Source organism: Liolophura sinensis, chromosome 1 (assembly GCF_032854445.1).
Source record: "Liolophura sinensis isolate JHLJ2023 chromosome 1, CUHK_Ljap_v2, whole genome shotgun sequence".
NCBI lineage: Eukaryota > Metazoa > Mollusca > Polyplacophora > Chitonida > Chitonidae > Liolophura > Liolophura sinensis.
The window spans coordinates 63,407,082-63,432,347 of record NC_088295.1 but is presented as its reverse complement, the minus strand read 5'-3'; the positions used below and the strand labels follow the sequence as shown (position 1 = coordinate 63,432,347).

Genomic DNA, 25,266 nt, shown 5'->3' with positions numbered 1-25,266 from the left:
TCAGTTTACTATATGTATATTTCTGTTCTCATTTTATTTATATGTACTTTCAATTCAACAAAATCAAATATCTCAGTTTGCATGTTATGCGTTTCAGGAGGAAACAGACAGTTACGAAACTCCTTACGATGAACAATTGAGGCGTGAATTTTTAATCAAAATATAACAACTTATACACTTGGCCGATTAATTTTCAGTTATTTTTTAAAATTTGTAAAATTGTGTAAAAGCAAATCTTTTGAAGAGGAACTGGTCAAATGGCTGCAGCTTTACATTAATGTTTTGGACGAAATTGGTGTGCAGACAATTTTAATGATGTGGCCCCATTACTTTTGATATAAGTTTCTGTATGGCGTCGGGTTTTATTCAAAGTCCTTTTGCGCTCTCAGAATGGGAACAAATCTCATTCAGACTCGTTCAGACGAGACTGCTTGATCTTGATCCTGTGTCTCGTGGGTTTTGATAATGGCGACAAATTGGCTCTGACTAGATTCGAACTTGCGATAAGGCACGTGCCCGTGGAATAGACTATTATATAGTAAAGAGTAAAGAAAAGTAGCAGTTGGTTCACTGGCTTACACTGTCATGTTGGCTACCTGCCGTTTTAACAAGGCGGTTATACGGTGTGCGACGACATCCCAGTATAACAAACACGTTCGACATAGATGTCAGCCTATTGAGAACAACAAAGCAACAGATTTATCTGTTTATCGCTAACAGCCCACTGCTCGACAGATAACAACCGAGTTCTGAATACCTCAGCTTGGTTAACATGGATGTTTAAGAATAGGCCGTTGTTAACTCTAGTCCATTAGATCACGTTCGTCTACTGAGTCGTTTTCCCCTTTATGGCCTGTTGGATAATGGTTGTATTGAAGAGTTACTAAGACTAGCCGCAAACACGGACAAAATATGTCGGCAGTCTTTGTAGTCCAGTTTTCTTAGGTGACCTTAACGAGTCTTCAATTGGAGACAACTGTGAACAAGGACCTTGAATGTGTTCCTAGGTTTGATTCATTGTACACAGAAGTGAAATCAGTTGGAATTTTTTGAGTTGCATGCATGATGATCAGATGTTCAGGAAATTATGTCTTTCATACCAGACGTTTTTACCGGTGTTGCTTAACGGGCTTGCATAGTCAATGTTCAGAATCTCTCAGGATCAGGAGAGTGAACGAATCTTTTGAGTGTAGAAAATTTAGCATGCTGATTTTAAATTAACTGTTTGAACTGTTAGAGAAGTATTGAATGAGTCCTTCCTCTGTCACAATATGAGTGACACACTGAAAGTCCCGGCGGACAGCGTTGCTAAGCGATTTGCTAGTGTAAGACGACTTGCAAAACTCAACAAAATCTTTTCACCTTTATCGTAAGTATTTATAATATCACCATCATTATTCGCTTTTAGATATTTTATGAATATGCATTAAGCGTTTGGCTGTTGCTAAACGAGTGTCGAGTAAAGTCGCGAAGTAGTCTAACCGTTTTACAGTGAACTGTTAACCAGGTTGCTGAATATTTGCATTTAGTGTATTCTTTGTTCTGTATTGACATGGAATTTCCGGCAGAATATAGAGATATTATATATATAATCGTATATTATAGTATCAACTGTTTTATATCGCACTGCGATTCTGGGGTGGAATATTTACAAAGTTTACATTTAGTATTTATCTTGTCCTACATTGCGATGTAATTCCCGACAGGCTACAAAATATTTACGAAGTGTACATTTATAGTATCAGTTGTTTCATATTGTACTATGATTCCGGTAAAATGTTGAATATTCACGAAGTTTACATTTAGTAGTCTTCGATCTAGTTTGCGGTGCGTTTAAGTACCGGCATTGTGCCTTAGTCGTGCTATTATGAAGTACATTGATTTTCTTTACGAACGGTGTATGAAAAAACTACTGTTGTGCCGTCTAACTGTCATATATATAAGTGATTGTTCGCAGGCCATCATGTCTGCAACAGTAGGAGAAAACAACCACTGATTGACATGCTAGGTCTTAAAACTATAGACACCATAAGAGGCATTCATCCATATAGGGCCTATCAATAATCCTGTTAATAAAAATGTATATTCAGATCGATGCATAAACACTCCTCGAGTTAACATATAAAATGAATGACTATACAACACAGAGAGTAAAACCAGATCAGCGACAACAGTGTAACAGCTGGTAAATAGTCACACGTATGACTGGTGAAATCCAGTCCCTTTTCACCTCAGTTAGGGTCTTATTCTAACTGTTCATGTAAATGCTTAAACTGTAGACTTAAGAAATAGTGATGTATCACGTTTTATATACAATAACATGAAAGCACTGCAAATTAATCAGGTAAACAAATTCAGTGGTGCTAATAGCAGTTTATCTGGTGTATATATATATATATATATGTATATATGTATATATGTGTGCACATGTTTACAGTATTACATCATTTGACTGACTAATATGTTAATTAATCATAAATCTATGTATTAAATTACCTAGATGTCTGATCATTAAATCATTGATTTAGTAAATCCAATCATTACATAAAAGAAACAAGTAATTTATTAAAAAAAAACAAAAAACAAAAACAAAAAAAAAAAAAAAACAACAACCGGTGTATCAATCAATATGCCAGTCAATTGGTAAAGTATAAATGAAATCTACCTTCAGTATGTGTGGTAATTTTGCAGATATAAGGCTAAAGTTATTAAACCTATATATAATGTGTTTCCTAGTTCGAGGACCGTTCTCACATGGAATAACAGGCGTGGATAAAGCTACGAGGGGAAGTAACTCATAAGATCGATAGAGAAGAGTTTTTCCTCTTCTTTAAACGTATGCTTGGGGCCTCAATGCTGAGGAAACAAACGATCTGTGTTCTAAAGCAGCCATTGTTGGTTCAGCTATTGTTGGTTTCCCATGTAGTCTATCTGATTTCCGTCACCCATAAAACATTACCAGTGGTCATGTTCGTGAAATAGTATTGCGTAAAACACGAATCTAACAAAGACGTAAATAGATGAATAGTTATATAACGGTCGTAGTGTCAGTAAAAATGCATATTAGCCTTAGTAGCTCTATATTTAAGATATAACCTTTAGCTATGATTCCCACAATACAGTTTAATATATATAGTACATATACATATACAGATCAGTAATTTCACAACTCCCGGTTCGCTCAGAAACAACAAGCAAACCATGCTTGTTTCGATACTGTTATTACGGCGTATTGAACCATCATTAGGAAACTGATCTCATTATTACTTTCCGTGTATTGTGTGTAGGTATACAACAAGATATCGGGAAATTAACTTTCTCGTAAAAGGCATTTATTGAATGAGGGTTGCTGGAATTGTCCACTCATTGTCAAAGATCCCACATGTATGGACACTCTGATATAAAACTATAAAGGTACAAGGCATACAGCGTGGCTTTACAGTACAAGATAATATCAAGCCAAGAATCAGTGTCTGTTCGAAGCAAAGTATACAGCTTATGATAACGCTTTTTTATCAACCCATTGATTAGACATTTACTTAACTAGGCTTTTGGTATATACAGCAGACTGATGTAGATTTGATCTAACTAGATATATGCTGGCTACTGTGTATGGAATTAATTTTGTTGAAACAAGTTGCTAGCGCCTATACGAATCCAATAGTTTCACATAGAGGTCTGTTTAGAGGGGTATCAAAGAGATTGTGCATATACTTAACTGCCTTTTTGTCTCCAAATTGGACATTTTTGGTGCAATTCCAACGACAATTGTGAAGTTTTTACATTTCCCTCGAGGAAAGTTTAAGACAGGATATTGCGCACTCGTAGATTTAGTATCTAGACAAAACCTAGCTTTTCTCCGCTGCGTGAATTCTATACAAGAATGTCCACACCTTATTTCTACAGATCACGTGCAGATTACACGATTGTCTATATACCTGCACGTCATCCAGCCTTCTAATCCAGTATGAAAAAATCTCTGTTCATTTATACGTCATCTTAAATGAACCAATTCACTCTCCTGTTTTATTACCTAAAAGATCTATATAGTATCGTCTTTTGTTCATAATCCATATATTGTTCCCTCTGTCTCAGCTTAACAGAACCATGCAGGCATATCTCGCAATGCAGTTGTAGGTGATAAGCATTAAGGATAAATTGATATTTACAAAATTGTTAATGGCAGAGGAACACATCAGACGCAATATAAAGGAACATATGATGTTGCCCTCAGTGTTAACTGTGAAGACATTGAAAGAGAGCAATATGATATAACTGAACAACTGGAAAGTTATTCCTGACCTGCAGTTATTCAATTACGTTTTAAATTCCTGTCAGAGGTGATAGAACGTTTAATTGATGGTTGCATGAAGGGACGAACTATATCGCTCATGCACATAAGACATCTATCACAAACAGCCGGCGACAGAAAGCTTAATTGCTACCTTTTTATCTTTGGTTTACCTGTCGTTTGCTTTTCGAAGAAGAAATAAACCATGTGCAGCTTTCGACGATAACTGTGAGCGCACGCTCTCTTCTCATAACGGTCGTCTCGTAAGCCTTGTCTCCTGCTTCCGATGGCGACCCACTGCAGTTAATTAGGCTGACAAAGAACAAAGCTTAGCCGAGTAAGCTATGGTAACTATGTCCACGTGCAGTTCTCTTCTGTTTTACCCGTCTAAAGTACAGGTAGACGTCGATATAGGCCTGTGGGAAGCAGCAGCTCTGTTTGTATAATTACAAAGAGGAATGAAGTACGCGTTCTTCATTCGGAGACACATAATTTGCTGAATTTGTTAGTTTAAAATCAGACATTCCATTGACTGGAGTGCGCCTTTAGAGTGTCTTTTTCTTCTTCATTTTTTTTTTCATTTTGTAAAAACGTGGTTTCAGCAAAATGTAGACCTGCGACGTCATATTGGATGCTAAGAAGTTTTGGATATCTCACCCATGGTCAACTAGGAGGAATCCTGAATAGGTCATGCAGTCAAATGGGTTAAAGGATGATGGGAAGGCGGGTGCTTCTTAAGTGTGTCTGTACAGTTTTTGTCACATGAGAGCGCTCTGTTACACTGGTGCTGCCTGCGGGGAATTTTCTCTAGAATATTAAGTGTTTTCTATTCAGTTATATACTTTCATATACGACGTCCTAAATAGAGAGACTGCATCTACCAAAGTTTGTGTATGCAACCAAATGCCATTATATCTTTTATGAATTTATCAACTTGGTGGATATACATTTTGGGTCTTTGGAATGGACTTCTTGGTTGGATGAATACAACTGTCTACAGGAATTCCTTTAATCTCCCAGCATCGCCGATTCCATTTACATGCATGATGGTATTCGTTCTGGCAAGCTAAAATGGCGGCGTGTACATGACGATCCACTTGAAAGACGTTCGGACGTTCGGACTGTGTTCACTTATACTTTGAAGAATATTCCGGTTATGATAATTCATAACCTTTCATGTGGAATAATTGGCTGCATATCTAATAGTGTTGTTTTCGTCAGTTGGATCACAGTGTAAATGCAGATATTCTGAAAATTGAAATGATACATACATTCTTGGTAACATATATGACTGAAATGTGTATGGACTTACCCTTGCCATGGGGGCATAGAATAGACCTCCAATTCCTTGTCGAACCTCCTCTTTTTGTTTTTCCTCTTCTTTAAACGTATACTTGGGGCCTCAATGCTGAGGAAACAAACGATCTGTGTTCTAAAGCAGCCATTGTTGGTTCAGCTATTGTTGGTTTCCCATGCAGTCTATCTGATTTCCGTCACCCATAAAACACTACCAGTGGTCATGTTCGTGAAATAGTATTGAGTAAAACACGAATCTAACAAAGATGTAAATAGATGAATAGTTATATAACGGTCGTAGTGTCAGTAAAAATGCTTATTAGCCTTAGTAGCTCTATATTTAAGATATAACCTTTAGCTATGATTCCCACAATACAGTTTAATATATATAGTACATATACATATACAGATCAGTAATTTCACAACTCCCGGTTCGCTCAGAAACAACAAGCAAACCATGCTTGTTTCGATACTGTTATTACGGCGTATTGAACCATCATTAGGAAACTGATCTCATTATTACTTTCCGTGTATTGTGTGTAGGTATACAACAAGATATCGGGAAATTAACTTTCTCGTAAAAGGCATTTATTGAATGAGGGTTGCTGGAATTGTCCACTCATTGTCAACGATCCCACATGTATGGATACTCTGATATAAAACTATAAAGGTACAAGGCATACAGCGTGGCTTTACAGTACATGAAAATATCCAGCCAAGAATCAGTGTCTGTTCGAAGCAAAGTATACAGCTTATGATAACGCTTTTTTTATCAACCCATTCATTAGACATTTAGGCTTTTGGTATATACAGCAGACTGATGTAGATTTGATCTAACTAGATATATGCTGGCTACTGTGTATGGAATTAATTTTGTTGAAACAAGTTGCTGGCGAAGTTTTAACATTTCCCTCGAGGAAAGTCTAAGGCAGGATATTGCGCACTCGTAGATTTAGTATCTAGACAAAACCTAGCTTTTCTCCGCTGCGTGAATTCTATACAAGAATGTCCACACCTTATTTCTACAGATCACGTGCAGATTACACGATTGTCTATATACCTGCACGTCATCCAGCCTTCTAATCCAGTATGAAAAAATCTCTGTTCATTTATACGTCATCTTAAATGAACCAATTCACTCTCCTGTTTTAGTACCTAAAAGATCTATATAGTATCGTCTTTTGTTCATAATCCATATATTGTTCCCTCTGTCCCAGCTTAACAGAACCATGCAGGCATATCTCGCAATGCAGTTGTAGGTGATAAGCATCAAGGATAAATTGATATTTACAAAATTGTTAACGGCAGAGGAACACATCAGACGCAATGAAAAGGAACATATGATGTTGCCCTCAGTGTTAACTGTGAAGACATTGAAAGAGAACAATATGACATAATTGAATAACTGGCCATGTATTTATAACAATTCTGTTCAAATACATAGACGTTATGTGTAAGCAACATGCAGAGCGGCTGAATGGTCAGAATTATCTCCATGTTTGCAACTATATGATAACAGAACTTTCTGTTGGTCTGATCGATACAAGTTTTATTTCTCCATTACATCTGGCGATATGACTGGTGTCGAGACTAAGTGAGTCCAAATCCTGGCAGTATACAGAGGGCAAAGCCATAGGGCGTTGCCCGTTCCCTCAGGTAAAGCTTGATTGCTTTTACCTGGACGCTAGGTGACAGGCGCGTGGCTAAATTACCCACAAACACGGACGGTCAAACAGAGGCCGTGAGCAGGAGGGTTTGGCTGTATGGAAGGGACGTGTGTGAAGACAGAGTGCTTTTACTTAAGGAAGTCCGCCTCGTTTCTCCAAAAGGGTGACAATTCATTGAGTCCAACACGCGGCGGCATTGGATCGATAATAACTGTTAACACTTGGACACTGGGAACGGTTCAATGCTCGTGACACCCAATAAATCACCCCTAAGCCCATACCTAGCCATCTGTGCGTATTCTCAAAGCCCGATCAGCGGCTGTCGAAGATATCGACAGTTGGTCAATAAATTTTCCCGTTTCGAAACGTTTATGGCAAAGTGGCAAAATGTATATCCAGATAATTTTGTGTACCAGCAATTCACAAATTGCGTAATTTGTGTAAGACGTTCACAATGACATGTGTACCACTGGTACTCGTCACTGTGGATGTGCAAATTTGACACCGTCGATTTTGGTGAGTATGCATCTGCGTATGAACATTCCTTAATTAAATTTTTTACGATAACCTATGATCGCCGTTGCGACATATTTCCATACGAAGAGAAGGTTCAGTCTAGGTGACTGTAAAAGCTTAGAATAATTGTTTATATGTTGATGTTTACAGGTCACTAAGCGTGGGCCTAGACGTCTATGTCTAAATTATATATAAGGTATGACATGGAAGACATGATTTACATATCGTGTCAGTGTTTTGTGCCCTATACTTATCGGGAAGACCACATCTGTCTGGATTGATGCTGGAGAGAAAGGAAGGGAATCAGAAACCATGTCGCCAAGTCCCAGACAATGACCTGCAATGATTTCATTGTATCCTGGATATAACAATGCTGTATTGTCTGTACAGTGTTAGCATTCTATTTCGTCCTGCCAACGAGGGTCTCAGAAGCTTGGTGAGGACACTGAGTTCTAACAAATTATATGCAGCCCTATATACAAATCGTTTTGCCGCCGGGGTAGACAAAGTCATAAAAGCTCAAACATTTGATGATAAATGCTGATTAACTAAATGAAACCACAATTGATATACCTGATATAAATCTCAAAAACTTCAAAACCTCAGTGCGAGAGTATACCAGAAAGTGATTTCTTTCGTCCTAATATATGACGGCATGAAATTGTTTATTTCTTAAGCCAAACAGGTGTAATACATGAAGAAAGGGAAAAACATGAACATGAAAAAAAAATTATAGAATAAAAAAAGGTGCATTAATGTTCTCATGTATCCATGTACGTGGAATTAAAGAACAAAAGAGCCAATATACACAGCTTGACTCAAACAACTGTTTTCCGGTTTTGGTTCAAATGTGATTTAACAATTCATACGTTTTAAATTCCTGTCAGTGGCGATAGAACGTTTAATTGATGGTTGCATGAAGGGACGAACTATATCGCTCACGCACATAAGACATCTATCACAAACAGCCGGCGACAGAAAGCTTAATTGCTACCTTTTTATCTTTGGTTTACCTGTCGTTTGCTTTTCGAAGAAGAAATAAACCATGTGCAGCTTTCGACGATAACTGTGAGCGCACGCTCTCTTCTCATAACGGTCGTCTCGTAAGCCTTGTCTCCTGCTTCCGATGGCGACCCACTGCAGTTAATTAGGTTGACAAAGAACAAAGCTTAGCCGAGTAAGCTATGGTAACTATGTCCACGTGCAGTTCTCGTCTATTTTACCCGTCTAAAGTACAGGTAGACGTCAATCTACGCCTGTGGGAAGCAGCAGCTCTGTTTGTATAATTACAAAGAGGAATGAAGTACGCGTTCTTCATTCGGAGACACATAATTTGCTGAATTTGTTAGTTTAAAATCAGACATTCCATTGACTGGAGTGCGCCTTTAGAGTGTCTTTTTTTTTCTTTCTTTTTTTTCATTTTGTAACAACGTGCAAAATGTAGACCTGCGACGTCATATTGGATGCTAAGACGTTTTGGATATCTCACCCATGGTCAACTAGGAGGAATCCTGAATAGGTCATGCAGTCAAATGGGTTAAAGGATGATGGGAAGGCGGGTGCTTCTTAAGTGTGTCTGTACAGTTTTTGTCACATGAGAGCGCTCTGTTACACTGGTGCTGCTTGCGGTGAATTTTTCTGGAATATTATGTGTTTTCAAGAGAATTTATACATTAGGAAAGGGGGCTTATATACGGCTATTCAGTTATATACTTTCATATACGACGTCCTAAATGGAGAGACTGCATCTACCAAAGATTGTGTATGCAACCAAATGCCATTATATCTTTTATGAATTTATCAACTTGGTGGATATACATTTTGGGTCTTTGGAATGGACTTCCTGGTTGGATGAATACAACTGTCTACAGGAATTCCTTTAATCTCCCAGCATCGCCGATTCCATTTACATGCATGATGGTATTCGTTCTGGCAAGCTAAAATGGCGGCGTGTACATGACGATCCACTTGAAAGACGTTCGAACGTTCGGACGTTCGGACTGTGTTCACTTATACTTTGGAGAATATTCCGGTTATGATAATTCATAACCTTTCATGTGGAATAATTGGCTGCATATCTAATAGTGTTGTTTTCGTCATTTGGATCACAGTGTAAATGCAGATATTCTGAAAATTGAAATGATACATACATTCTTGGTAACATATATGACTGAAATGTGTATGGACTTACCCTTGCCATGGGGGCATAGAATAGACCTCCAATTCCTTGTCGAACCTCTTGTTTTTTTGTGTGACATACATACGCTGTGTCCAGTTAATATAAGGTGAGAAAAAATATATTATGACATAATCTGTGATGTTCCGTTTGAGCTTAAAGAAGGATGTATTCAAAAAAGTGGCAGTTATACCCAGCCACAGTTGCATTCCAAATCATGTGGAAAAAAGTCTTTGGCTTGACTCCCAAAAACTGAAAATAGGTGTCTGCATCGAGTTAAGACATTTAATTTTCACGAAACAATGTCTAAGAGAAATGGAAAGAGAGAAACACATACCTATCTGCCTGCCTTACCTGAGGATGGTGAAGACGTAACGTGTCCTGCGGTCAACAGTCCGAGTCGGGCTCAGTCCACACTTGCTGACCACTGGCCAGCGTCTGTCCAAGAGTGGTTCTCCCCGACTGTGCAGAGACCAGTGTCTGGGTAACTTTACAATATACTATAATTAATGTATTTACGTAATACATTATTCACGTAATTCACGGTTAATGTAGTCAGGATAACTGGAAACCTTAACAAAGGATAAAATAGTTTTATATTCTTTTCAGTGCTCTTTACACTGACGCTTATTTATTTCTGTTTTTTTTCTTCTTCTTAAAATGTATTTTAAATTAAACAGTGAATACTGAATTGTAATTACTAGTAATGCATTCTAGCTGTACTGTCTTCCTAACAACGCTGGACTGTGGCAGATGTAGTTTATGTAAATATAGGTGTTTTGTATAGGTCCGTGGCAGTTTGTAACTGTCTGTGATCCCATGCATGTTCTGAACTTCACTTAACCCGGATTAGTACAGTCTTGTGTCCAACTGAAAAGCCTTATTAAAATCACATCGTTCTTTCCAATCAAGTCAACCGTTAGTGGCTTTCATGCGTCTTTGACGCGGGCTCCGAAGCAAAGCTAACAAAAACCAACCTGTAAAATGCTTTGCGACTTGATATGAACGTCTCCTACACACACCTTGACGTTTAACAAAGTCAATATTTAAAACTCGCTCATTTCATTGTAATCTGTGTCATTAAATACTGACACGTAGAAACGAGCCATGCAGTGTTTACTGTTATTCGTGCACTGCGTTAAGAACAGGAGACACATCTAGATAGGCCTACACATGTTATCTTACTGATATTGAGATTCCCGGAATATTGTACTTCCAGTCAGATATGCTTGTGTACGTGACCCAGAGCCTACTTGTACATCTGTCGAGATTCCTGATATATAGATGAATTTGTTTATGGAATAAGATTCCCAGCAAATAAGACATCGACAAAGTTAAGCTTTGATGGATTTACCGTCTTCGATATTCTGGATGTATACTGGTCATGTGTATGGACGTCTATACAGGTGGTGTTGAAATTCCGCCCAGTAAACCACCAAATCATATATTCAGTGTGAAGTGAACAAATTCAAGGAATATTTATAATCAAAAAAGTGTTGTTCAATATACAAGCACACTGAATAGTGTGAAGTGTTCATTCATACAGTGCACAAGAATTGTTCAGTTGTACAGAGACATTTCTTATTCAGAGTGTCTGATTCAAGATGAGTAAAAAAGTGAATCCGGCCACTGCGAAGAAAGTTGTTGATCACAAGGCCAAGCGCCTGTCTGTTAAGGATGCTTTGCACGGTGTATCCGTTGGCCGATTGTCCAGTGACGTTAGACACGCCGAGGCCTTCTACCGGACGGTTAAGATTTGCTCCTCGTTACTCCATCTGTCCGAAAAAGTGTTCACAACAGTAGCAAGATTTGATAATGATCCGCGACGGACTTCCTTTCACAAAGAGGATACCACTTTGTCCACTGATGACAGGTTTGGCCTGAGTTAATTATTTGTTTCGCCGGCGATATAGAATAAGAAATGATTTGTAAAAGTTGACCTATGTGCAGGTTTTTGGGGACTAAAAAAGGCCTCAACATCCAAAAATGATCGTGGTTTCCTCCCACCACAATGCTGGCGGCCGTCGCATAAGCACCAATCAAACAATTAAATAAAATTTTGGGCCATTCAATGTGGTCAGTATTTTGCTCTTTTAAGCAAGTTAATTATCTGAGATACATCTATATGGTTGGGAATAATAAACTTGTGTGTCGTGTGTTTCAAGATATAATTAATGAGGGGATCAAAATTGTAATTTCTAGGGCACTAAAATGAGCTCTAACGTTGTGTTTCAAATTTTAACTGATCAAAACTAGCTTAGTGCATGGGGACGGCTTGTGTGTATAAAGTATAGTGCCTCGGAAATTGATACTTTTGCGTCAGATTGTCACCATTTCATTTCATTAAGGCTTTATATATATGCAGGCCCTTTCTACCGTCCTGAAAACAGTTGACAGGACACAAAAAACGACACCAACCATGTATATATGCATAGGCCTACATGTACAATGTGTCCAGTAATATCCAGTATCCAGTAATGTCCAATAATAATATCTAATTATTCGGTGTATTCGGTATCCATCATAAGGATGAAGTTCTTATAAAAAAAGCATCTTTTTGAGAACAAAATGTTAGTAACTGGTTTCTAAGTCTTTTGTTAAAACCTAAAGCAAATGTTTACCAAAGCAGACAGCCCACTTAGTCCATAAACTAAGTAGGTTCCCAGTGGCCTTAAATCTTCCTCTATTTCTGTTGGCGTTTCAGTGAGGCTCATAAACGTTTCCAAAGACATAAATCAATAATTCCATGTACATGCATGTATATATAGATCTAATCATGATTACAAGCTTTTATCTCACCAGGCATATAATTACCAAAATGACATTCTTCTTTTTATATGGATATATGGCATTTTAGATCCGTGTTGTTATATTGTCTAGATTCAAAGCTTGCGGGCGTGCATATTCTCACGTTGTCACATTTTATATAAGCTGTTGTGATATTTGCGTTTATTCATAATATTCAGCTTGATGTGGCTAATTGTCTTCATTCATTTATTTAGTTATTTCTTCATGGCATTGTATAAAACAATTTTGTTTTAGGGTATGAGACCATGACAACAGTTAACGCTCGCGTAGAATGCACAGCCTGTTGAGCATGTGTAAGTGGTTCTGAACAAGTATTGACCAAATGATTACATGGATTGTAGGCCTATAATATTTACCCAAGATGTGCAGAATGCAAAACTTTAATTAGGCTACTTATATGCCTAAACGGAATTACTCACGGTTCAAGTGAACAATAGACCTATATTGATCGGGTAAAATCACGGGTAAATCTGGAAGTCACAATTTTATTTCTTCATACTTTCCCTAGCATTTTCGTGGTGGCGGTAAACAAATCAAGTGAAGCCTATTATATTAATTCAGAAAAAGGCTGTATACCAGTACAGGCGCCTATACTCCCATAAATATTTCTTGCAGAACGGTTTTACAACTCTTTTATGTAGGCGTTTGTAGGTCTCAAGGTTATGGTAAAACAAGAGTGGAATGAGTGCATGAAGTTCAGCTACACGAGACTAGGCTACATATACCTGCACAGAATTTTTTATTTATTTTCAGATTGATTTAATCGATCGGTGTTTTTACGCTGTATACCGAATACCGAACCTCGCCACTTCGGGTTGAAGGTTCAGGCCTATAGGCCTACTGAGAGTCAGTTTTACTCCATACACTTTACCATGACCATTATTTGACCAGCGCTATCTGGAGAAGTGTATCTCATTATTTTTTACTCTTTATGTTTTTATTACCCATATTATTTATTTGCATTTTGTAAACACGAATGAAAACCCGTGTGTCTGTCTTCTCGCAAGTTGGAAAACTTTGTCACCTTTAAATACTCGATAGTAGTATAAATCAAAGAAGATTAGGTCGCGAAGCTGCCTTGAAATGGTTCTACTTCTTGGTGCGGGATCTGGCAACAGGGGAGACAACTCATGATTGAGTGCTCGAATAGGTTTCCGAGCGCATGCGTATTGACATTGATCACCCCTTCGTGGCAACGGGGCAGCATGTTTTGAGATCGGTACTGGGGCACTTTTGGTAAAGTAAGGGTAAATTTAAACGCTTATAATGGCTTCCAAACAATCGAAGAAAAATCCTTCTTCCAACAGGACAAATTCAGCAACTCCAAGAGAGTAAGTGTATGGTGCATTTTGACACCTGCTTTTCTGTCATAGTTTGGTTAGATACAAAATGGCTCCTTCCATCGGAGTTATACAGTCACAAAGCACAACTTCCAGGGGCATCGTAATTAAACTGCAACACACAACAAGAGAGGTTCTCAGAGACATAAGTTGTAGTGCTGTTAATGTATATTTGTTGTGTGGGGTTTAAATGCTTTGTTAAATTAGGTGGGTTAATGAAATTATTGTTTATTCACAAGCACTTGACACTTGTCCGTGCATGGCAGTCTACCCTCGCTACACATGTATCTCTCAATAAGCTACTGACTTTTATTCTGATATGTTTGGTTTTAAAGTATGGCCTTTGAAATGAGTAATGTATATGGTGAAATTGTAATTAAATCATGGAAATTAACCTGAAAGAAATTTGTTAGATATTGTAAGGCTATATCAGGGGAATTGTATACTAATTCATGGTGATGTTTTGGTTATGTGGTAGAGGAAATGACATCAGTTTCATTTGCCAACAAAGAAATTTGTTAGATATTGAAAGGCTATATCAGGGGAATTGTATACTAATTCAAGGTGATGTTTTGGTTATGTGGTAGAGGATATGATATCAGTTTCATTTTCATTGGTCCCAATTCTCCACGATGCAGGAGATCCTGAAGACAGAGCAATTTGCAAACATTGGCTTATTTGAGACCGCAAACACGTTGGCAGATATACCTTACGAGCCGTTTTATTCTCAGCAACACGCTTACCCGCTCGCTTATGTGGGTAAAAACATTGTCTAAATAATATGGGAGGTAATACAAAACTCGGCTTCACAGCCTCACCAGCCCAAATCCAGGGTGTGTCGATTTTCACAAATTCTATATATACTGTGGACATCGCTCTGCTCTCATGCATACTATAATTTTTGGTTATTATCAGTCATACTTCTCAGAATATCGTCCAATGTTGTTCATTTCTCACACTCTCCCATGTTATCTTTCATCTCGTCATTTGCCTACTGCTACCTTGTACGAGTGAAGTGCCAGCTCAGATGTCCCCAATCTTAAAAACATGCCATACTGCTTTAACACCACTGCCACCACTAGCAAATTTTGTACAGAAATCTTGAAGAACGCAGAGGTCAGCGGGTAATGATGATGAGGCAGGATCGAGGTGTTGTCAGAAAGAATAAAATCTCTGTCTCAACATTTGTTTCTATTTACACTTGATTCATTTGTAATCTCTTTATATACAGTATGCACAGCATGATTTCAGTGGACATGAGAGAAATTTTATTGATGAGTGCTGAAATTTTATTGATGAATTACAGGATATTGTTGATGAGACTAAGTCTAAGCAAGCCCACATATGTCCAAAGGTCAAACTTGTCTAAGGTGGTGGCAGTGATGTAAAGCAAGTATGCACTGTGTGGGGTATGAGTGATTTGAATAATCTTTGCTGAGATCACATGCAAGCATACCTGAGAAATTGAGTTTTTTGGTTGGTTCACATACAGCGTAGCTGTATATGTACAATTATTTATGTTATTTATTTATTTTTTTTGATATGTTTTTTTTTTTGTTGAATGTTGTACTGAAGACTTTTCACCTTTATGATGCCCATGAGTATAATAGGTGGACATAGGTATTGCCAACTTGAGAGAATTTTACTGTATTTTATAAAAGAAAAGAGAAAAAAAACATTTCTGGTATGCGAAAAAGGAGAAAATTTAAATTCTTCAGTTGTAATTAATTTAGAGAAAAAAATTATAAGATTTAATTAATTTGAACGTTGTCCGGTGGCATTCTGTCTTCTCATTCCCATAAACCTTTGGCATCCCTAATGAATTTTGCACTCACTTTGATAATTGTTATTTGAAAACTGCTGACTACATGCTAAAATGAAGGACAAAAAATGTATTTGGGGAGATGAAGGTGGTTTAGGTGGGGATGGTATGCTGCTCTCTGACATAATTTGTGATACCGTCATTGAAGATTACACAGCTTGTAAATCATCTGATTTTACATCTGTGGTGGTCCGTAAATGATACAGATCTTCCCACAACACTTTGTGAAATGGCCCTTTGGCTGCATGTTACTAAATTGTTGTAAAATGATGTCTTATGCTGTAGTTCTGTGTTATCATACATCACTTCATGGAGTACATGAGTAAAGGCTATGTCACAGGCCGCGCAATCTGTTAGCAACATGTTTGATTGGATGAATTTCTCAAGATGGCTGCCTCGACTCTTGTGCCTCGACACCAGCCACTTGTGAAGTTTTGTCATTTTGTGATTCGGTGAAATCTCATAAAGTATCTTACTTTTTAGAAAGCTTGAGTATCCTACTATCGATTGAAATATATTTTAGCCAGGTGCTGTCTGGTCCTTTAAGTTCAGTGGAACTCCTCATTTTTCTCTTTGCCAGTGAAAAGAATTATGCTTCTATTCCATTGGGTTTCCTGCATGCGTTAAGGCAGCCCACACATTTTTGGTTTTCAGAATGGACTACCTATTTTGCATGGATAAGTAGCTTTAATAGATTATTTATAGTTTTTGGAAATATGACAATCTAATATTTGCAATTCACACATTTATTGATAGATAATTATTGTTTAACACAATACTTTAATAAGATTAATTCACCAAAAATGTACATAGCTAACAGGAGCAAACCAGTGCTGAGTTCATCTCCAGCTGACAAATCTGAGCTAAACATGCAAGCTACCTACATGATTGCATCTAGTAACACCTTAAATTTAACCTGCCTCACCATTGATAGGGTCGCTGCCTGGTCAGCTGCAGCGAGACAACTTCAGCTGAATGAGCCAGCATAGACTAGTTCATTCATACTCATGTGACATTAACACTACAGGTATTGTGAACGATTCATACTTGTATAGTGGCCAGTTTTATCCATTAAGAATTTAACTGGGGGATCTAGCTACTTCCTCAAATTTGTGCTTCACAAAACTATAATTTATACAGTCCTGTCAGAAGTAATGATTCATATGTTATATCTAATTTAAGGCACTTAGTAAGTTTTACATGCTCTTAGCTGCCATCATTGCCAGAATATAACCTTACCGGTTTTTGAGCCGCCTTGCAAGAAAAGTAAATGTATAAGAGTTTTGATAACTTTATTTATGTTAAACAAATCATTTGTTTCAACATAAGCTTGATTCTCTACATAAGAATTTATGAAGTACATTTTCGTAATATGTAAACATTCATGCATATGTATATCAAGACCTTTATTGAAATCCTCATTTCTTCCACCAAAATGATGTGTATACCCGTCCGTCTTATACTGGAAGGTTTGTCCGTAACTTGCCAAAGTTTACCCTGAACATTCTGGTTCCTCAATCCACCCATAAAACTGATCACCATTGTGTACATGTAAGTGAAAAGTTTTGAGCATGGAGTTGAATGGCAATTAAATATATTTGAATAAATGCTTGTTGAGATAGATGTTATTTATAGAAAGTTATTAATGCATGATGATGTACATGTGGCACATGTAATCTTTTCATTTTATTTTGTGGCGTTTTTGTATTATGCGTTATTGTAGACTTTATTCATGTACTTTCTACATGTTTGTATATGTATGAAATTAAACATTAATGACGAAAATGATTTGATTTGAGAGAATGTGAAATGTTGATATGTGCATTATCATTCATGCATTTGGTGACAAAAATATAATCACTGTTAAATACTGCATACAAGTATGTTATAACAGCACTGTGTGGAGTGAGTTTAATAAGCAAGTTACTGTATGTCTTTCTGGTATTTGTGTGTTGTAGAGCAGCGTCGGTAGCAGCGAGTTCAGGTGGTGGAGACAAACGCCCCAGGCTGGTAATCTGGCCTGAGTGGAACGATGCAGATGTCAATGCTGAGAAATGGGTAAGTCGATTCAGTCTCAACAGCAGACTTATGCAGGGCTAAATCTGTATCATTTAAGAAAGATCATTCATCTCTTGTCATACTGTTACTTTTAGATCTGAGATCTGTTTCATTCTTTCCAGCTTAGTTTTCAGAAATACAGATCTATACTCTTTCATTCATTAACCTGGAACTCAGCCTTTTCAATTGTGCTGTCCTGAATATGTCAAAGTGTAAGCTACAAAAACATGTTTTGTCTAATCCTACAAAAACATGTTTTGTCTAATCCTGCAGTAGTTCTGACTTCATATCACCTAATTATACATGAATAATACAGACTACAATGTCCCAATTAGCAAGCCAAACTTCACTAACCGCCATTTTCAATTCAAGTTGGACGCACTCGGCATTATTCAGAAAAAGATAAACTTATGAAATGATTGGCTTGAAACCAATAGGATGTACACCATCTAAAGGGCAAATTGTTTGGGAGTCTTACCTTTAATTTCTGTGTTAATAACGAGCAGGAAGGAACATTTATTGTGAAAAAGAGGAGATGATCTTAATTTTGGTATGAGAAGACGTCCACGATAGCAGTGGACTCACGTGATTCGAAAATGGGGGTTTGCAAGATTCTGATGCTGTCCTAGTGGATACGCCGGCTACATTAGTGTTATTTGTGGTGTTATGGTCTTTATTAATTCTCACAGAATGAGGTGATATGAATTAAGAATTACATGTACTTAAAGATTATGGGACACCTTTTAGTGGTGTACAACATAGGGACTTTAATGTGGAAGCGAAGCTGGGAACATGGCCAACCTATCTCAGGTCTACGTTGTTGTATGTTTGATTGAATCTACTCAGTCATCAGTATCATGAACATGCTGTTAAAACGTGCGTGTTATACTGGTACAGATGTTCTGACTGAAGTATTTTAGCTTCAAAATTTTATGTGAATGTCAACTGATGTACACATTCATTTTACATGAAAGACATACTGATTCAAGAGTTTTTAATAATATTGATCAATGATATACATTATAGGCCTGATGGATATTTTTTGTCAGGTTTACATGTTCAAAGTTTTTTTTTCTTGGCTTTTCCAGTTCTAAAAAACTAGTGCAGTAAGTGTTGAACGGAAAAATCGTCAGCATGAATGAAGAAATAAGAAAGTTGATGTATTGTTCAGTTGGAATCTCTCTGCTACATAAGTATATTTATAGAATAATAATGAGAAGAAGAAAAAGAAATTGACTGAACACAGGAAGTTGCAAAATATAAAAAGAAAAAAAAACCTGTGTATTTCATGTAGTTTTCAGTATTTATGATACTGAGCTCGTAAAAGCATCATAAAGTTGGTAAGAAATAATCCTCTGAGATGACACCACAAGGAATTAATTAAGGAGTGCAGCGGTAAAGGCGGGCAGTAATCAGCGTTATCTTGGCTCAGCTTCGACCACGATGCTGGCATTGATTGTGTGTGTGAGTTCTGAGCCTGGCCTATCTTTGTACACACCTGGAGTCTGGCTCACCTGCATACAATGCTGTTCCGGTCAGGTGACAGGCTCAGCACACACCACCACTCCATACCTGGGTCAGTGTAGAGCTGGATAGCAGCCAGAGCGGACTAGAAATGTAGCGAGCCAGGCAGGGTAGGCTGTCAGGGCTGTGTGGCCCCTGATGGGGCAGGCTGGGGGGCTGGGCTGACACCCAAGTTAAGGTGGGGCATAGCCCATTACAAGGACTCCTGTAGCGATGGATGGAAGCTCTGACCAGCTGTCATACTAGACCAAGATCAACTTTACCTACACCCCAGAGCAAAAAACTAGTTTATGTCTGGCCCACATTTGCCCAGTGTTACACTGAAGTGGAAATGTAAGCCAAAACAACAGGCTTATTTTTGGCCTGGTATGTCAGAGGAAGCTGGCATTGTGCTTGTGTGGGTTAAGTTGGGCACACAGTTCACATTTGTAATCCTACTTCAGGCCCAGGTGACAGATGAGTCTATATAGGCTATACAGCGTGCTATGTAAGTTTAGTAGTTGTTTTTACCATGGTGAATTGTGAACATTTGGCATGTAATTATATACAGACTGTAGTTTTTTTTTTATGGTTGAGAATTTAACCCTTTCATTAAAAAAATCGAGGACACATAGATTGAGATGTGTGTACATTTAGTGTGGCTGACAAGTTTATGTAACCTACTTACAATCACATGTACCTGTATGCATGAGTAAGTGCATGTTTCTATTCATATTACATCTGTATTGTAATTGACAAAACTTTTAATATGAATTTTTGTTTATTTTTTTTTATATAACTTTGTGTTATATAAGATACATTGTTACAACAGTGAACATGAAAATGCTTTCCTGTATTATTATTTGCCTTCAACCTTTTCTGTGTCAGGATGTTTTAATTTTGAACAGACAAATATCTAGTTGTGCACAAAATAGATGTACTTTAAAAAATAAATTACCTACTTGTATACATTTAATTTTTAATTATTACATGTAGGATATCTGAACAATTATACTACTTTATGTTGCTACAGACTGTGTTCACAATTTTTATATTTCGTATGACTAACTGATTTTTGTTTTTTTTTTTTTGGTATTGGATTACTGTGAAAATACATTACTGCAACCATTTGTTTAAACTGTAGTTAAGGGCTATAAAACTGTCATTGTTTTTGTCAGTGGGATGTGTTCATGTTGCAACTGTGCCAGTAGCACGATAATCTAAGTAGATTACAACCATTTATATGTTACATATTTCAGGACAATAACAGACTTTTTCAGGTTTGCTGTTAATTTTTTTAATTTTAAAAGGTGTAATCTATTAAAATTCTAGATAATAACGATACTTATTTTACACTTAGTTACTTTGGCCAACTTGATACGTTTTAATCAAGGGTTACTGATGACAGTTGATGAACAGAGCACTGGCACAGTCCGCTGCGATATCAAATATGAACAGCTGTTGTCAAGTGTCAACCTAACCAGCACATCGACTGTTTGAACATTTATGAAGACGAACCTTTCAGCTGATAAGAAAGTCTGGTCATCAGAGTGCTGGAGATTTATTAAAATGCCCTCTTGAATGTTTCTTTCCCAGGATGTGGCCCATAAAGGCAAAGGCAAAGAGGACAAAGGAAAGTCCCCAGTGGTAAGTCAGAACTAACTAATTTCCTCCATTTTCTTGATGGTGCCCGTCTGATGCTGCGCAACCAGTGGGTTTGATGTGCCTTCAAGTAATCGGATTCCATATCCCATCTTTGTTAATGAAGACAACAGTAATCCCAGATGACACCCAAACATATACAATAACTCTTAAAATTACTTGTCATTTCATTTGATGCAGCTGAGCAGTATGCTGTCAGATCTTTATTTAATTAAAGTAACGTGATCCCTGGGCATTCTTGCTTAAGTAGGCCTTTTGGTCTGTCAGAAATGCACATACATGGATAAAGTGCAAGTGGATAAATGCCTCGTTTATATTTTGCTTTAATACAGTTACTAAGGTTTTCCTACTTAACACATGTGTAGTTTCCTTTGTGTTACAAGCATGTAATTCTTCATAGAGATACGTGTACATAGTCCAGAAACGTGCATATTGAGCAAATGCTTTTCATGTGGTGACATAATCAATCAGTAAATCTGATCCTTCTTATTTCAAAGGAAGGTGTAATTTTATCCGACTTCTGATGGCGTTACCATGCAGACATGAATAAATTTGCGTATGAGAGACTGAGCACGAAGACATTTAAACCCAGATATTACTTTGACACCTGGTTTGCTTTACACTTTTCACATCAGCCTGTTCTTATATTTACTGATGACAGCTAGCTTGTTACTGCATGGAGCAGCTAACTTGTGAAATTGGATAGGGTTGTCGCTGAAAAGGCAATTCAGTTTCCGCTGAGTGGTGTAGAGGACTTGAAGGACTTCTTCATTATCATTGTGAACATGGTGTGGCACGCCCTGTCGGCGAGATACATGAAAATAAGACCACTGGAACAGGTCTAATGAAGTTGAAATGTACAGTTGAGACCTCTAGGGTTTCCTTTATGGCTGACCTGGAATAAGGAGTTTTCATGGTAAAGATCATAGTCATCTCGTCTGAAGCTAGTCCTGAAACCACGGGCTAGAGCAGCTTACAATAATATATATGTAGCATGTGATGAAGCAACCTCTGTGAGTACCGTATTGAAGTGAACATCATTGACTTCGCTTATGACTGGGGGGGTGGGGGTCCACTGTCTTATCATCATTTGAACATTGATGCTTGTAAATTTTACATAGATCTACATTTGGGTGTATTTCATTCCATGGGAAGAGAACACAAAAAATGAAGTAAACTGAAGGTCATCAGCGTTACCAAGGGGTAGTCTATCTAGATAGAATATAGTGAAAAAATATGCTTACTTCAGATTTAAAATTACACAATACATGTATGAATATGAGTTGGAAAATACCATATAAAGGATCCATGTACTGCATCCATGTGCATGTAATTAGCTTCATGTAGCTGGCTCCAAACCATGCTACTCTTTCTTTACCACCACGGGAGATTAATATTTTGCTTATTTATTTGGCTGGTGTTTTGCACTGCACGCAAAAGCATTTCAGTTACACACCGACGGTCAGCATTATGGTGTGAGAAAACTGGGTAGGTTGCTGAAAATTAAGTGAAAAAGCACCTCAGTGGCTAAATTAAAGTGTATTGTAACATGTGTGTTGTTAGCTGGTGATGTACGAGATGTCAGGTATTTTACTTCCCTAAGAGACCACTTCAATACTGACAGCGGTCAGGTTTAGGAATGTAGGAAACCTGTCAAACCTCCAGCTGAAGCAGCGGGCACTGGACTTGAACTAGCGACGTCATTAGTCAAGGGGTTGACAGTCACAGCAAGCCAACAAGGGGCATGCATCCTTGTAAATATAACCAAGGGACTAAAGGAACAGTGATGGGGTTTTCTTTTCAGGTGCAACATTTCTTTGAGGATCCAGATGGCAAAGTGGAACTACCACAGTCCCTTCGTGTGGATCACTGGAAACGACCCCAAGATTTTATAACAGATGGGGTGAGTTCATGCATCATTTGTTTACAGTAATTGTTTGGCCTAGAGCCATTCATTTCTTTGGATGTCTGAGTTTATTGACATCAATTTAATAATTTCCTGCAGTTGTTATAGTTATGAGTATGAAAAAAAAAATTCAAGAACAATGACAAGAGATATTTAATTAGTATGAACAACTGGGAGTAAGAAAATGTTTCATTTTGGTGTCAGTGTTAATTGATGCTGTTTTACATAACAAATAAACCTAATTAATAAATGGGAAATTTAAATGTCTATTTTAATGTTTTTCTAGTGATAGTCAAAAGATGTGTTTACTGTATTTCAAGTAAAGTTTGGTTGCATATAAATGCACTTAAGTTTTTTGATCAGAAATTAATCAAACATCACAAAAAACTTGTGAATGATCCTGTAAGGGGGATGAATCAGTCAGAATCAAGTGAAGTTTGTCACTTGAAAAATGCTAAAGCCCTTGTTACATATAATAGACAGTATGTAAAAATTTGATCAACAAACAGAGCAACTTGTAAGAGCTAGATGCACCTATAAAAAAAATAGGTGCATCTACAATGTAACATTTGTATGTGCATGTCTACATGTAGATCTATTACGTTCATGAGGCAACAGGAAGTTGGAGGGCACATGAATAAGTCAGAAATCGTAGAAATTTCTGAAGTGCTCTCTTTTGCATCTGATTAATCACCTCTACATGTTGATAACATCATCAGTCTGGCTCTACAAAGGGGTTCTCTGAAGTCATGCTAGGGGGGATTTAACATTAACAAATGACTTTGGCAAAATACCATGGGCATATATATTTTCCCAGACTAAGTCATAGGGCCTTTAGTTATATGGCCGGCAGAAAGCAAGCAAATCATACACAGTGTCCAAATGGCAATTGACATCTGACATCAAAAGCTCAGTTTGCTGCTTTCATTTCTTTTCGTATCTCTTTCTCCATGACTATACCTTTTCCTTGTCTACAGTCATGTTCTAAAGCAATCAGGCTGCCATGCATTACTATTTTATGAGGGGTTATGCTGTGACTTTGTGCCTCTGATATTGCCTGATAAGAGCAGATTATCGCTGCAGGGATTAAGCCAGTTCCCATAGGCTGAATTAAAAATTGTTACTGCCTGTATCTAAATTGGCTGACAGATCAATACTGTATGGCATTTTTATCATGACTCACTCCCAATTCTCGGGCCCTCTTTATGTGTTTACCTTTCCACTGGAGCAGGTAAAATAATTGATCAAATTAATGGAGAGCTGGCATAGGCAATGGGACATGCATGAACTGCCTTATTGGGAGCTCCTGGAGAGAACATACCTGAGTGCCAGCCAGCTTCTGGTGACCAGTGTTAGCTTTGACATGGCCAACCACATGCCAGAAAATCAATAGGCCTGCCGTTGGGATCAAAGCATATCCCACTGCTCAATACGCTTTGACAGATCTTTGCAACATCCGTTTGATACATGGAATTTCATATTTTTAGTGACATATACGTGTATTTGAGACTTGCAAAATGCACCAATTTGTTGAAGTGAGTTGGAGTGACATACCTGCATCTGTCAATCAAACATGGGAAAGTTACAGAATGATGCTGTCAGTGTCTTTAAAAGGAGCTGTAGGAGCGTCATGAAGTCTGTGTATGCAATAGGAACTTTATTTTAAACCTGAAATACTCTGAACTACCTATACATCTACATGGGATTGAACAGGCTTATCTCTATTGAAGCTTGATTAAATAAACCTCACATGATTTTGTCAATTGAATACAGGTAAACAAAATGGGTAAAATGGGATACTGTGTAAATAATGCATGTACTTTGTACTTAAATGTCAGATTCATGACAAAGGAGTTAGTGTAAATGAATATGCTATGCAGGCAGAATCTACATGTGAATGTATACAATTGGTGTCTGCACATAAGCCACAGAATAGCTACACATAGGAAGAAATCAATGCACTATGTGGCTTAATTGTTATATTTGTCGCATTAATTGACTCCCATCAGAAAACCATATTTGATTTCATTAAAACGTTTCCTGCAAGGCCAGTATTGTTACGGCTAATTTCTCTTGGTGCATATGGTGAGAGAATCGTGCAGGCAACAGTGCTGCATTATCCCATTAACCAGAACAGTGCCTTCACATGGCATAAATGGGGACTAGATGACAAAAAATATCCCAGGTATTCGATTTTAAAGATGTCCATTATTCTGCTTGC

At 37.6% G+C, this 25,266-nt stretch overlaps 1 protein-coding gene across 1 annotated transcript in view; it reads left to right on the top strand.

Moving 5' to 3' along the window:
- Positions 1 to 13,945: 13,945 nt before the first annotated feature.
- LOC135481754 (androglobin-like) overlaps positions 13,946 to 25,266 on the top strand; it is a 42,055-nt gene continuing 30,734 nt past the window's right edge. The window contains 4 exon segments of the mRNA XM_064761433.1: positions 13,946 to 14,085; positions 17,875 to 17,974; positions 21,074 to 21,124; positions 22,944 to 23,046. Coding sequence (XP_064617503.1) covers positions 14,021 to 14,085; positions 17,875 to 17,974; positions 21,074 to 21,124; positions 22,944 to 23,046 — 319 coding nt within the window. The 5' untranslated portion in view covers positions 13,946 to 14,020.